The 15,539-nt window shown below is 50.1% G+C and overlaps 1 protein-coding gene across 18 annotated transcripts in view; it reads left to right on the plus strand.

Moving 5' to 3' along the window:
- Window positions 1–14,540: 14,540 nt before the first annotated feature.
- HS1BP3 (HCLS1 binding protein 3) overlaps window positions 14,541–15,539 on the plus strand; it is a 174,696-nt gene continuing 173,697 nt past the window's right edge. For 3 of the 18 annotated variants that reach the window (XM_034952679.3, XM_034952678.2, XM_055108189.2), the window contains exon 1: window positions 14,700–15,354. In XM_034952679.3, coding sequence (XP_034808570.2) covers window positions 15,284–15,354 — 71 coding nt within the window. In that variant the 5' untranslated portion in view covers window positions 14,700–15,283. Of the gene's footprint in view, window positions 15,355–15,539 lie in introns of all 18 variants that reach the window. The other 15 variants (XM_034952673.3, XM_003827184.5, XM_034952672.3 and 12 more) reach the window with 11 other exon arrangements.

Here is a 15,539-nt window from a genome sequence, read left to right on the forward strand (position 1 = left end):
TCAGCAGATCGAAGGCCTGGGCCAAACGAACTGCCGAAGAAGGGCAGGCGGGTCCTTTGCCTTTAAAATTGCATTTTCTGCAGAACTCAAAATCTAGACTGGGTCGGCACGTCGTGATCACCTTGAGCGGGTGATCAGCTTCAAAGCGAGGTCGCCCGCCGAATCCAAAGCCGCGTAGGTCCCGACGCCTGCCTGGCTGCGCTGCGCTGGGACCCACAGAGAGGCCCGGCCCAGCCTCCCCAGTTCCCCTGCTCCACTGCTTCGTCGCAAACGAACTCCTCAGCCATCGCCCTCTCGGCCACCGCGGAGACGCGGCGCCTGCTCACCTTGGGGCATTGAGCCGCATAACACTCGAGAATGTTTGCGGGTGGGAGAGAGAGGCCTAGTGAGGTTCAGTCCTCGCAGACCCCAAGGCCGATCTATGCCAAGGAGAAAGGCCTGACATTACCGGGAAGGGCGGACCCCTGGACCAGGGTCAGCGCTGCCGGCGCTGAGGGACTTCTCCTAGCAGGAGCCTGGGGAATCTGGGATGATCGAGCTGGGAAAGTCCACCCTGCTTCTAGGACTGGGGTTGGAGAGTCGGTGACAAACACCGCCGCCCCCACCCCGCCAGCCCCCCGGTCTCTCCCTGACTCGGATGCTGGGTCCTACTGTGTTACTTGGCTTCCTTTCCCCCTGCAGCCATGCGCCCGCAGTGTTTGGGTGTTTTACAAATCAACTCGGCTAAGATTTGTGCAAACACGCGGGGAGTCCTGGGTGACAGCAAGTCGCTTGCCTTGTCTTGGCTTCAGTTTACCCGGCTGTGTAGAGCAGAGAGCGGAGGGGTCCTAGCACATTCTTGGCACAGCCAGTGACAAACGTTTGTTGATTACATGACACGCCTGCCATGTTGGGGCTTAGGAATGAGGGATGCACCCTTGCTGTCCTTGTGGGAGCAGGCCACTTAGCCTCTTGGAGACCGAATTTCCTAATCTATAAAATGAGCGGATTCTCACCTCATCCTGTGTGTGGCTGGCATAACAGGCTGGCACAGAGGAGGTGATGTAGTCTTGCCCCCAACCACCAGTGTGTTCCCAGTGCCGGGGTGATCATGGCAGAGAGAGAAGCAGCTTCTACGCACCTGGAAGGCTTTGGAGGACACACATGGGGTGGGCTGATGCTGCTGGAGCCACTGTCCACCCGCTGCATGTGCTCCAACCGAGACTTCACTTCTCCCACCTGTGCTTCTTGGTCTGTATGGTGAGGGCACAGTCATTTATTTATTTATCCGTCCCTCTATTCATTCCTTCTTTGATGTAAATACTCATTGCCAGGTAGCCTTTGGTGCATTGTGGATTGAGCAATGCACAGGGCAAGCACATGGAGCTTTAGGATGGACACAGGAGACAGCCAACAGGAAGCGCATAAATGCACAGTGTACTATCCAGTGGTTCCGAGTAAAGTGATGGGCTGGGGGGCTCTGTGATCAGCAGAGGACACATTGGAGCCGAGCCTAGGAGGAGGCAGAGAGGATGTGTGGGTCATGCCTGTCTCCCTCGCTCCCTGTAAATAATGATAGTGCCCATTCGTTATCTCTTGAATGTCAGGCACCTTGCCTGCTGCTCCACACACCTCATGCCATTTCATTCTCACAACTACTCTATCCTGTGAGATGGGTATTCTTCCCATTCTATAGAAAAGGAAATTTGAGCTAAAGAATTCAACACCTTGCGCAGAGTCACCTGGAGAGTGGCAGAGCCTGGAGTCATCAACTATCCTTGCTCAACCCTTGGCTTGGGGCTGGGGGATGGGAATGTGAGGGGCTTTGTTCTGCCACCCTGCTCCCCAGACCCCAGTGGAGAGGCAGAGTATGCCTGCCTTTCCTCTCTGGCTTTCTAGAAAATACTTGGCAAAGAAAGGACCTCTCTAGTCCAGGTGAAGACTATGAAAGTGTTACCTAGGGGACTCTTGCCTGCCACTGTTCGCAACTGGAAGCGGAAAACACTTGCCATGGAAAATAGCCTGTCATACCAGCAGCAGGACCTGCCCATGACCCAGGTCTCCAGGTGCCCTGCCCAGTTGGGACTTCCTCTTAGGTGATGTGGGGATCCTTAGGTCGATTGGCTGGGCGGGAGAGAGCTAGTTTGCACAGCCCGGAGCCCTTGAAGCTGTGCACCACATGCTAACTGCACTAAGAGCCTTGAGAATGAAAACCTTCCTCTGTGTTGCCCCAGCCATCGCTGGGGAGCAGATGAGGCCCTGAGGCAGATGTCAGGAGCAGAGATCAGAGAAGGTTGGGAGAAAACTGGGGCCTGAAAGCCCTAACTTTAGTTCTTCATCCATCTGATCACCCCCAAACCCCAGACCTCCAGACTCCAGCTGAGTCCTCCTCAGAGAGAGAAGGTGAGATTGCCTCCAACAGAGGAAGGAGGGGAAAGCAGCCTGCTTGGGGCGACGTTTGACAACTGGGGTGAGGAGGGGCAGTTCCCACATTCCCGCCCCAGACCCTTCCTTGCAGAGCACTTTGCTGCTCTTCCACCCCTTGCAGAAGCTGTTTGTTTTCTCTGAACACCAAGTCCCTGATTCAGTCATAGAATCCAAGGATCTGAAAACAACTTTTGGGGTTATTATTTAAGCCAACTTGCCATGCATGCCTGAATCATAACAAATTGCTTCCTGGGCTGCACTTGCATACCTGCAGAGGTGGGGAACTCCCTATCCAAGGCAGCCTCTGATACCTCTGAATGGGAGGAAGTTCTTTTTTGTTCTTTTTTTTTTTTTTTTTTTTAGGAGACAGGGTCTCCCTCTGTGGCCCAGGCTGCAGTGCAGTGGCAGAATCATGGCTCACGGTAACTCAAACTCCTGGGCTCAAGTGATCCTCCTACCTCAGCCTCCCTAGTAGCTGGGTCTACAAGCACAAGCCACCACACCCAGCTAATTTTTAAAAATATTTTGTAGACACAGGGTCTTGCTGTGTTGCCAAGGGTGGCCTCAAAGCATCCTCTTGAGCCCAGGCTCAGTCTCCCGAAGTTCTGGGATTACGGTTGTGCTTTCCTGTACCCGGTTGTGAGGAAGTCCTCTCTACTACTACTAGGAGAGCCACATCTCTCGAAGGTACCTTTGCTGTGGGGAGTTTGCATGTCATCTGGGAACCTACAACACTAGATTGATACTACTTAGGGAGTTAGTCTTGGATCCCGCCAGCTACAGCCATTTTGAAGTGATTGCCAGGTACGGGAACTTGGTCCAGCCCCAGCTGTAGCCTACTCAGCCTTGCCCAGGGTCTCCTGCCACACCCAGACACCTGGCCCCATGTCTGATGACAAGACAACTAAAAGATCCCTTAGAGGCAACCTACTCTACATTGTCCACATGCAGAAGCCAAGTCCCCAACAAGGGGGCGTGATCAGTAGCCTGTCATTTGGCATCATAGCCATCTTCTATCCTGGGTCCCCCTGTGATCAGGGGCCTTTGTTCTCCATTGCAGCCCAGAGGGTCTTGCCTCACCTCTGCTTAGGGCACCCTGTGGGTGCAACATAATGAGGGTCAGCCTTTGCCCTGCCCTCTCCTCTGTTGGGGATGCTGGGTCCCTGCAGCCATGCACTAATTTGGAACATAAAACTGATAATCCTGAGAGTCAAGAGACCTCAATTCAAATCGTGCCTCTAAACTTGGGCTGCAAGTTCCTCACCCTTCCTGGCTTTAGACCCCAGATGTGCAGTGAGGCTGACAATCAAACATCCACTGGGTTTGCAGTGAAAGACAGGGAGAGTGTGAGATGGGTCCACTGCCTGGGACCCAGCCAGGAGCCTGTCCTCTGTCTGGACCCACCATAGCCTCTGGGCCTTTTGACTCAGAGCTGGAGAAAGGTTTGGAGGTGAGGAGATAGGGCTCTGGGTTAGGTCTCCCAGGGAAGGCAAGGGACAGAAGTCGATGACAACAGCCTGCAGAGCCATCTACCCTCTCTGGGTCTGGTGATGATGGACTCCTCTCAGTCCAGAAATCTGCTGCAAATGTCTCCCACAGAAAGACCTGGGACAGCGAGGTGGGAAGATTGCAGCGGGCTCTGGCTTAGCCCTGTAGGATGCCCAGGGCTGGGCTTCCTGAAGCTAGAGGAATTTCCCAGGCTCAACTGGTGATACCCGGCCCCAGGTTACTCAGAGCAACAGCTCTGGCATCCACACTGGGGTCAGCCACAGCTCTGGCCCCAGGCCGCTGGGCGTGGCCTGCCCCTGTGCCCCAGGCTACAGGGAGGGGGAGGAGAGGCAACAGAGAAGAAGGGAGAAAGGTAGCTTCTTTACCAGAAGCCTTCCAAAAGGGACATCTCAGAGCCCTTGGGTTTGGGACGAATCAGGGCGGGCTGGTGGACACTGCCATCTGCTGGTCACTTGTTGTAACAGCAGTGCAGTGTTGAGGAACTTCCTACTTACTGGGAGAAGACTCAGGAACCAGTGCTCTGGGCCTCTGCAGGTGAACAAGCTCTCATGGGGCTGTAAGGTGTCCTGGGAGACGAGTGACAAGGATCATATGCTTCCATTGACCCAGGAAAAAGACTACAGTATAGGGTCATGATAAAGATCTGGCTTCCAATCCACTTTTGCTGTGTTCGAGCTTTGTGACCCTGATTAAATTAATCTCTGTCATCTTCTGTCTCCTTGTCTTTAAACAGGGACAGGGTTGCCTACTTATAAGGGGTGTGCCAAAGAGTAGATTAAATCAAGTAGGGAAAGTCCTTGTCCCAGTGCTGGCTCAGTAAAAAAAAAAAAAAAAAAAAAAAAAGGGTGGCGTTTCATGCCATCTGGGTAAGTCCTGGTTTAACCAGTTGGAAGGCCAGCTCATCTAGCTTGTTCATTCAGTCTCCTGGGTGTGGCCACTGTCTTGGAGGCAATTCCCCTCTGTGGACTTGCTCACTATGGATTTCAGTATTCTGAATGTTCTGCAGCTGTGTCTTCAGTAGATTTTCTTGGAGACCTTTGTGGACACATGAGATTTAAAACAAACAAATAAACAAACAAACAAACAAAAAACTACTTTTGGAAAAAAAGCTGCGGACTGTTTGTGCAATAATTTGGAATGCCCAGCCCTCCAGTCTTACTTAGATAGAGCTCAGGGTTTCTGTTCTAGACCCACAATGATTAGAGGAACCAAATTATCTGCAGCCTGGGAAGATAGGGGCTGACAGGAACAGAGTTGGAGGAACTAGAAGATGTGTCCACAGTCTAGGATATGAGACTTTCAGCCACCCCTGAGGATGAGAATATTGGGAACAAATGATCCACCAGTTCCTGAAACAGAGTGTTGACCGGGAGGATCACAGGGCTGATTGGATCCTGGTGTCTGGGGATTGGCTGTCTCAGCTCTTCTGGTCCACATAGTAAAGGTGTCTGTGAGATTTGTCTGCAGGAGGCAGTCTCCGAGGCTGCCCCGCAAAGAACGAGGCACCTACAAAACTGGGAACCTGGCCCTAGGCTATGACTCCCCCATGTGCCCTCTCACCCTCACTTCCTAGGTAGCAGATCCATCCTAAATAAGGTGTTAATTTAGGGCAACTAAAACAGAGCCCAGCTAGGTTCTGTCCTCCAAGTTTTCATTCCTGGTTTGAATGAGGAGCTAGAGGACTCTAATCAAAATGCTTGTCCTCATTGCTGGGGACACAAATCTGGAAGTTAGTAAAAACACTGGGTTACAGAATCAACATCCAAAAAGTCATTAGCAAATCACTGCAAAATTGAAAGAATAATGAGATAGCATTTTTTCCTCTCTAAATCTAGCAAAACTGAAAAATATAAAACCCATTATTGGCAAAACGATGGGCAAACGGGCACATCTACATATACCTTTGGCAGGAATATAAGTTCGTAGAGATTTTTCAAGAACATGGATCATGAAGTACAGGCTATCTAAATTTAAAAAAAAAAAGATTTTTCAAGAAGAGCATCAACATTTTAAAGAAGGAAAGGCTTTGATTCAGCACTTTTACTTTTCCCTTGTAAAAATTTTGTTTCATTTATAGCTATACTTGCACACGTGAAGATAAATATACAAGGTTTAAAATTGAGGTAATAATAAGAAGTGGAATAGATGATACTTAATCTAGTAAGGACAAAATGATAATACACCCTTACAGTGAATTATGATTCCCCCAGTGTGAGACTGAGTTAGGTCCACATGCATGGCTTGGAAATACGCCATGATATATTTTACTGAAATACAGGGTGGGCAGAATAGAGAGGTGGGGCAAAGGGCTGATTCTTAGTTGTTCACACCCAAGCCAAAGCCACACAGATGGACATGTTTCTGTCTGCCTGTCACTGCCCTGCCACCCCAGCCCTCAAACCTCCTTGGGACTCTCTCTTTCTTCTTTCTGCTTTTACTCACATTTTACATCGTCAAACAATAAATCCTCCTTGGAGATCTTCATTATCAGATATCAAAATAAACCAATTCCCATATAGCACTGGAAGGAGGATTGACAGATCACGGGAACAGAATAGAATCCAGAAACAAATAACAATCTTTGAAAATATGTAGAAAAATAGTGACAATTCCAGTGAGGGAAAAGGATGACTTGTTTAATAAAAGTTACCAGTGAATGACACTAGATGCTTGATTAAGTATTTAGAGGGGGAAATAGACTCTTGTGACATAAACCAAAATTAATTCCTAGTAAATCAAAGAATTTGTTAGAGAATGAAACTATTATAAGCATATTTGGAGAAAATATGTAAATATTTATAAAGTCTGGGTAAGGGATACTTTTCTGAGTTCATTGCAGGAACCAGCAAGAATTATGTCCATGGTTGGAACTTCATAAAAATCTTAAAACATGCTTGTAAGAAAATTCTAAAAACAGAATTGACCTTAACAAAATAATCAAACCTAATGTCACTAATCATGGGGGAAATTGGCATCGCGTGCTCTTGGAAGGGATTCCTCAGTGTGGCACTTCTGCCAAAGATTCATCTGCACCTAACCGTGAGAAACAATTAGACAAATCCAAACAGAGGCATATTCTGAACCACTGACCTAAACTCTTCAAAGATATCTATGTCATGAAAGATGAAAAAGCCCATTTTAGAATAAAGGAGACTAAAAGAACGTGATAATTAAATGCAATGCTGGATTTTCAATTAGAGTCTTCACTGGGGGTGGGATGTCGGGATGGGAAGGTATGGGGAGCATTTGTTAGTAAAGACATTGTTTGAACAAATGGAGAAATTGGAACACAGATTGTATGTTAGACTGTTGTATCTATGTCAATTTTCCTGAGCATGATCATTGCATTGTGGTTATATAGGTGATATGGTTAGGCTTTGCGTCCCCACCCAAATCTCATCTTGAATTATAATCCTCATAACTCCCACGTGTCAAGGGAGAGACCAGGTGGAGGTAACTGAATCATGAGACAGTTTTTCCCATGCTGTTCTCATGATAGTGGGTGAGTTCTCATGAGATCTGATGGTTTTGTAAGGGGCTCTTCCCCCTTCTCTTGGCACATCTTTCTGCTGCCTTGTGAAAAAGGTACCTTGCTTCCCTTTCAACTTCTGCTATGATTGTCAGTTTCCTGAGGCCTCCCCAGCCATGCTGAACTGTGAGTCAATTAAACCTCTTTCCTTTATAAATTACTCAGTCTTGGGTATGTCTTTATAGCAGTGTGAAAATGGACTAATACAGTAGGAGAATGCTCTCATTCGAAGGAGGTATATGCTGAAGTATTCGGAATGAAAGATCATGATATCTACAACTAACTCTTAAATGTTTCAAGGAAAAAAACACAGAAACAGAGAAAGAAAGAGAGGGTAAAACAAAGGTGGCAGAATGTTCACAGTTGTGCAGGGCATCTGTGGTGTACAGCCCAGCTGCCCTCTGGGGTTGAGGGTGAGGTGCTCAGGGACTAACTGCTTACTTACCCTGCAGCTGCTGAGAAAGCTGGCAGCCTGCAGCCCTGCTTACCCTCTCTGAAGACAGGGAGGTGTAGCACCCAAGGTCAGGTAGCCTACATCCAGTGACTTGTCAATGTGGAGTGTAAAAGCCCCACCCCCACCTCCTCCCAATTCAGGATGACCTGGCAGGGCCATGCCAGCTCTGAGCTCCCCCTGCAAAGGGCTGCGGCCTCTGCCATGATTGCAGATTGCATCCCAAGTTAGCACTCTCTGCCCAGGTAATGCCTAAAAAACTTCCTGCCCATCACCAGTCTCCATCTGAGCCAGAATCCCACCTGTGAGACTAGGAGAAGGGGTCACAGATGTGGTTATTAACCCTTCAACATTTCTGTGCCTTTGAAACATTCTCAAAATAAAAACTTAGGGGAAAAGTAGTTAAAAGACAAACAGGACACTATTTATCACAAAGGGTTAGTATCTTTAATGTGTAAAGCATTCTTATAGATCAACAAGAAAAAGACAAATGGAGCAAGTTTTTTCTCATGTGCAAAGGAAATAAACAGGATAGTCGCAAAGAAACAGAAGACCAACAAATAGGAGAAAGATGCTCAACCGCACCTGTAATCATATAAATGTACTTAAGCAAGAAAGAGCATTTTCACTTCTCACACTTGAGAGGATGTAAGAAAATGAATCGGGGCTGGCGAGGTTCGGGGAGGACGTGCCTCATTCAGCTTTCCTGAGCACAGTTTAGTAGAGTGCAGATGTAAACCCATCTAATGCATCATGTCTCTGTGCTTCCAAGTTCTGGGACTTTCTACAATATCCAAACAAAATAGCTGGATTTGCTGTGCCTCAGGCAAAGATTCCTGAGGATCCCTAGAGCCTCACTTCCACAGTCAGTCCAAGCTTCCTGACTCCTGTTGACTAGCCACTTCCAGGACTGTGGTGCAGAGTACTAGATGCCATTTCCCTGAGACGAGGGTGCATATTAGGCCCTGAAGGTTTGAGATGGGGCGTCTTGGACAGAGCAGAGCAGGACTCGGCAGAGCCACTAAATGCCACCCACCAAGGTCTGCAGCCTTAGCTGGCCTGCCCTGGGCCTCCTCCAGGCGGCTGGGCCCCGTGCTCCCTCCACAAGCCAGACCACCACCCAGAGCTCAGGAGCCGCAGGCAGACAATGCCTCCCAAATTCCTTTATAATGCAAAGCGATGAAGCACTGTCTCGTTTCTCCCAATCTTCCAATCTCCTCTGCTGTTCAACAATAGCAATGCACACTGAAAGACTCAGAAACAAGTTTCCCAAACAAGTTGGCACTTTTCTCCCAAGCCTTCTTCCTAGGGATCTGGCCTAAACACCAGCCAGCACTTCAAAGATCATCCACCCCGCTCAGTACTCCTCCAGTGCACCAGCTTTCCATCATATGTACACAGCTTAAGGACCAGAGAAGTCAGTTATTCTCCATCTGCATATGGTATTCTAAGGAGCCATTTAAAATTATGGTTTTGGAGGTAATTTTACATGGAAAGATGTTTACAGGATGGTAAATGAAAAAGCAAGTTACAAAATAGTATGGCTATTAAGATTCTGTATTATTTAAAAGAAAAGACTTATGTATAGGCATAGAAAAAATGTCAGGAGAGAAGGAACAAAAAATCAGTACAATCGTTATATCTGGTATAGAATGAGAGGCAATTTTTATTTTTTAATTTTACTATCCCTATTTTCCAGCTTTTCTACCATGAGCATGAATTATTTCTATAGAATGGTTCCAAAAATTGTCTGCTTGCCCCCCTCTGGAAGAGGGGGCCCTACTCCCTTCTCCCGTTCCCACCTCCTGTCCCCTCCTCCACCCACTGGGACTCTGCCCTCCTCGAGGCCAGAGAACACTTTTCTCTCTTCAAAGATTCTCTTCTTGACCAAACTGAGCTTTGAGCTCCTGAACCTTCTCTTAGACCTATGCATGCACTTCCTTGTAAAATCCAGTTTTAGGAAGAACGGGGCTAAGTCAGGTTACCAACATCCTCACACCCTGCCTATCTGATCACCCTCGATATCCAACTGGGTTCCCCCTCCTCCACCATCCCCAGGTGATGTCTGACCATCCTGGCCCATCTTCAGCAAGAATCCTGTTAGGTCGGCATAGCCAGAGTCCCCCATACTCGTCTTAGTAATGTTCCAGCCACCACTCCCACCCTGTTCCTTGGCTATAAATTCCTACTTTCTCATGCTGCATTCGGAATTTAGCCCAGTTCTATACTGGGGTCTCTTACCCCTATTGCAGTAGTCCCAAATAAAACCTGCTTTCACCACTTTAACTACTGTTCAGTTCTGTGGGGGTTTTTTGTTTGTTTTTCTTGAACACCTCCTTATCTTCCTGGATGTTCAGCAGTGTTTGGCATTGCTGATCACACCCCAGTCTCTTCCTGAAACACTCTTTTCCCTTTGTTCTGTGAGCCCACTCCCTCCTTCTTCAGGATGAGATGTGAGCTCCTTTGCATAGCACACAAGGCCCTCTATGCTGCGGGAACACAGGCTTCTCTTGCCCTCTGCTGCCTCCTCTCCCAGCAATCCTTCCACATATTCTTCTCACCAGCTCCTCAAATACGCTCTGGTTCTATCAAGACGTACTAGGCTGAGCATGGTGGCTCACACCTGTAATCCTAGCACTTTGGGAGGCTCAGGAGGGCAGATTGCTTGAGCCCAGGAGTTCAAGGCCAGTCTGGGCAACATAGGGAAACCCTGTCTCTACAAAAAACACAAAAATTAGCTGGGCATGGTGGCACACACCTGTGATCCCAGCTACTTGGGAGGCTGAGGTGGGAGGATCACCTGAGCCCAAGCAGGTTGAGGCTACAGTGAGCTGTGATCATGCCACTGCGACAGAGTGAGACCCTGTCTCAAAAAAAAAAAAAAAGACAAGCTGCCTTCCTAGTACACATTTTACCTCTTTTCTTCCTCCTCCTCAGTCATCCCTGCATCCCCTATGGAGCAGTTTTTATGTCAGGCATTATGTAAGTACTTTACAACTATACCAACAGGAAATCCACTGCAGAAAACCCCCACTTAGAGTGGTTTAGGCATTTATGCAAGGAGAACTTTGTAGAAAAAGTCCAGGGCGCGTACGCAAGTTCATATGCCATCAGCTCCCCAGGCTTGTTCATCCCTAACATGGTAGACTCCAAACTCATGTCTGTGCCTCCTGCTCCCATGATGGCTGCTGTGTCTCCAACACTGTATCCCCTTCCCAGGTAGAAGACAAGGAAGGAGCGAAGAGTTTTCTCCTAGCAAGATAAATCCTCCACAGGGACTTCAGTATATGTGGTCAGTTATGTCACATGGCCCCTTGTAACTGAAATGGGACATGTGTTTTACTTCTCCAGCCTCTGTGGTAATAAAAACCAGGAAGAAGGGGGTTGTGAATGGCTTCCGGTTAGCTCATCACCAATGCCTGCCATACATTTCATCTTGTTTCAGTCTCATTTTACCTCATGTAATTCAAGCAATGTTATGATTTAAAGGTTTCTGTTACATGCATTTCACCAGTGAGAAAATCAAGTCTCAAAAAAATAATACCTACTTTTTACAACCCAGGTCTACCATCACCTCCTCCTGGCAGAATTCTTTGTATGCCCAACCCTAGGCTGAGTTAGTTATATGCCCTCCTCTGTGCACCATAGCACCCTAGGCGTGCATCCTTGTTGAAATCTCCAGCTGTCCTAGAGTGGCCTGTGAGCCCCTGCAGTGGGCTGTGAGCTCCACAGGATAAGGCTCTGTAGCCCCCAGGCCTGGGGAGATAACAGGCCTGGAGCTGTACCTATGAGTGTTTGCTGAGTGACAAGCAAGGTGGTGGCCCTGCTCCATGTGGATGTGCCCAGACCCTGGAGCTCTAAAGTATCACATTAGGGAACAGAGACAAATTATAAGGTCCCAGAAGACCCGAGCCACCATGGGAAACGTTGGTGCATGGCTCAGCCAGAGTTCAGAGCACCCCCTGCAGGCTGCGGATGTCTCTCAGTGACCACAGTGTCCCGAGGCCCAGCGACTTCCTGGGTGGAAACTGAGGCCTGGAGTGTTCCTCCCAGGGCAGTGAGAAAGAGAGAAATAGAAAATCCTTTGCAATGTGGTTTGTGTTACTGCAGCTTCAGCCATGGAAGGGGCTCCTTGAATTAAACAGGAAGCAGAAAATATCAGATTTAGATCCCACATTCCATGCATTGTATACAATTACGCGCTGGAGCCATAGAGGGGCACGTGGGACCCACAGAGGCAGAAAATGGGATTGCTGTTGGGAATGGGGTCGTTCTTTCATGGGAAACCAGTTGCATTCTTGACAGGTGGGCCGAGTCTTCCTGAGGTGCACACTTCACAACCCCAGGGGCACAGGTGAGGCCCTCTCATTTGCTTACAAGGCATTGGTGACAGACATGCTACCAGCTCCCACAATGATGGAGAGTCCCCTTCTCTGCAGCCGCCCAACACCGCTGCATATCTCTGGATTGTAGACCATCCTTGGTGGGCTCACCCCAACTCTCAGGCTCAACAGCCTCCTTTTTACCCATGACTCCTATGTCAGTCTCCAGCCCAGGTCAGCTTTCTGAGGCCCAGGGCCATAAACCCAATCGCATCAATAGGTCCAGCCCTTCAAACACTGCCTGTCTGAAACAGAACCCATCATCCCACCAAAAATATGCTCCTTCTCCAGGTGCCCTGCCACAGAGAATGATACCAATGTCCAGCCACTCATAAGAGCCAAACCATAGTGGTATCTTATCTGTTCCCGCCCACACCCATTGGATTCCCAAGTCTTGACCAACTCCTTCTCCTAAGGCCCTCTTACCCATCCCCTCTTCTCCACCTGGGTGGCCATCACCCTAGTTCATGGGACCATTGTCTCTTGTCTGGATTGTTCTGCAGTCCAGCTCATCTTCATACCTTCAACATGCTCCAAAACCCTGCCCACGGCCTAGCTGGCCCGGTCACTCCTATGTCCCTGACCCTCTGATGGCGCTGTGTTGGCCTCAGGATCAGGCAAAGCCCTGGCCTTGGTGCACTAGGCTGTCCACACCCTGGCTCCTGCTGGCCTCTTCCCCCTGTTCCCTGGTGTTCCTAGCCCGTCGCTAGGGCTTTGCACGTGACATTCCTTCTAATCTATTCTATCCATATTTCTTCAGGTTTTCCCTTGGACTTCGGCTCCTTTAGAAAGCCTTTCCAGACCCCCACCCACTCCCCACGTAGGAGGGCAAAGAAGTCCATTGAAGGCATCTAAAGTGTCTTATTCACTGTGTTTCTGTCTGTTGGATAAATGTGAGTGCAATGGTGACTGCTCGACTGCCTGGCACTACACTCAGACTCCTGGAATGCTGAAGCCTATACTGCTTTCTGTCCAGACCCTGAACTCCCTTTCTCTAAAGTAGGGCGTGCCAATTTAAACAAAACACGGAGGACCATTTGCAGCCACGAACACGGCCCTGCAGACGGACAGGCCGATGAGCAGCAGAGCAGACAGGGGTTCCCGCCATCATCCCAGCTCTTCACTGCAGCCTTCAAGGGTCTCCCTCAGAACTTTCATTCGTTGTCATACTTCATTCATGATTGCTCATCTTGGCTATAAACAAATCTGAGACAAATTATAAGGCATATCAATGTCCGTATTTATTCAAGAGATACATTGGGGAAAGTCATTTTTCAAAATCTTTTACTGTAGGATTTCTTCACTAAAATCTGTAAATACAGGTAGATATTGTTGGTGATGCTGGTGGCGGTGGTTGATAGGCTCAGGAAACATGGCTGACATCGCCCTGCCGTGAATTCTGGTACAGTTAAGCCCAGCTTCTCTTGCTTTTTGTCACTGGGGCTCTGGGTGGAGAGAGTAACAGAATAGGGGCAGCAGTTTGCACCTTCTGCTGGCCCTGTTTGCAGACTCAGCTTTTCTTTCCCTGGGCTACGTTGGCAGGTGATACGATCTCTCTGTTCCTCACCCCATGGAGAGGTGAATCTAAAATGAGTGGGTCTGTTAGGCTCTGCATGTCTGTACGTTCCCCTTTTGAGGGGAACTGGCTCCTGGACCCCGTTGCCCTGCTCCAGCTGGGGACCCAAGTGCAGCCATCCCAGGCAGGCCCGGCCCCGGGAGGCCTCCACCAGGGCTCTGCCAAGCAGCAGAGGGTGCCTCTCTAAAGATCCCCTGTCGGGAGAGTGCCTGCCATTTATGGAGCGGGCAGGCAGTAGGAACCAGATAGGCGAGCTAGCTGGAGGCAGCAAGCTCAAGGGGACTGGGCTGCTGCGTGGCGTTCACTGTGCAGCTTGAAGAAGACCCCCACGAAGCCTGGACAGAGCCCCAGCTTGGTAAATATTTGTTGACCGATCGGTTGAATGAAATGGTCTTGGGGCAGAGGGGGAGTGGTTTTGTAATGGGGACTGGCGGCGGAAACAGCAGAGTCCCGTCTCTCTAACGGCTAAACTTTAGCGCAAAACAGACACACCGATTAAGGTTCACCGTGTGCCAGGGCCAGGCTGGGCTTCTAGGTGGTTGCGGCGGGCGCGGCTCAGCCCGGGTGCTCCGGGAGCTCCGAGCAGCGCAGGCGGACGGCGACCGTGCGGGACCCGCCCAGCCGCGCTTCCGCCCCGCCTCTGGCCACAGGCGCGAACTGCACGGCCACTGCCACCAGGGGGCAGGCCAGGGCGGCGGGAGGCGGGGCGGGGACGCGGTGACGCGGGCACTGCCGGGTCCCGTGACTGCGCGCCCCGCCCGGAGCCCCCGCCGCCGTCATGCAGTCCCCGGCGGTGCTCGTCACCTCCAGGTGAGCCAGATCCCCGCGCCCCACACCGCACAGCTCGCAGTCCGGGGCGCCCGGGCGGAGAGGCGGGGGGAGGCGGCCGCCTCCTAGGCCAGGGACCTGGTGCAGGTCTCCCCAGCGCCCTCGGTGGCTTATCCGGGCTGGGCCCCTGCACCTCCCTGCAGGAGAGGTGGCGCCCCCGATTTACAGATGAGGAAACCGAGGCCCTCTAGAGGGTAGAGAACTAGCCAAAGACAGCGGGAGCCCTGGGACTGACTGGTTCAGTGCAGGCGGGCGCAGTGGGGACTCTGCTCTCCTTTCCTACCGCCTTGGGTTCTTCTCTTTTGAGCCCGAAAATCTAGTTCCCCATCCTTTCAGCGCTCCCTGAGTCCCAGGCCCGGTGCTGGGCACTGGGGACAGAGGCGAATCAGACAGGCTCGCCCTGCAGGGGGCTGCAGCGGAGAGGGGGTGATGCCAGCAGCGGGTAGTAAGCTCAGGTTGCCATGGGAACACAGTACAGGGCAGGAACCCGGTTTCTGGGAGGATGAGTTTGATGAGAGACCAGGGAGAGGTCGTTGCTGCTTGCGAGGCAGCTCAGGAGAGCGCAAGTTACAGCAAAGGCCTTGGAGGCGTCCTGGCGGAGGATGCAGAGTGGGTCGGCCCTGATGGAGACCTGGAGGACCCAGCCCAAGGTGGATCCTGGCAAGGCTGGGAGGCACGTGCTTTTACTTCTTTCCGCCTTTAAAACGCTGTAAAGTGACTTACTTCAAATATTTTCATACACTTCACCCTTGCTCTCCCTACACAAAGTCTTAGGCTAAGATGCCAATTTATGACATAAATGAACGTGTTACCCAGCCAACTGTTGATCTTCCAGTTGTAATCAGGAATTCCCCGTGA

Source organism: Pan paniscus, chromosome 12, assembly GCF_029289425.2.
Source record: "Pan paniscus chromosome 12, NHGRI_mPanPan1-v2.0_pri, whole genome shotgun sequence".
Classification (NCBI taxonomy): domain Eukaryota; kingdom Metazoa; phylum Chordata; class Mammalia; order Primates; family Hominidae; genus Pan; species Pan paniscus.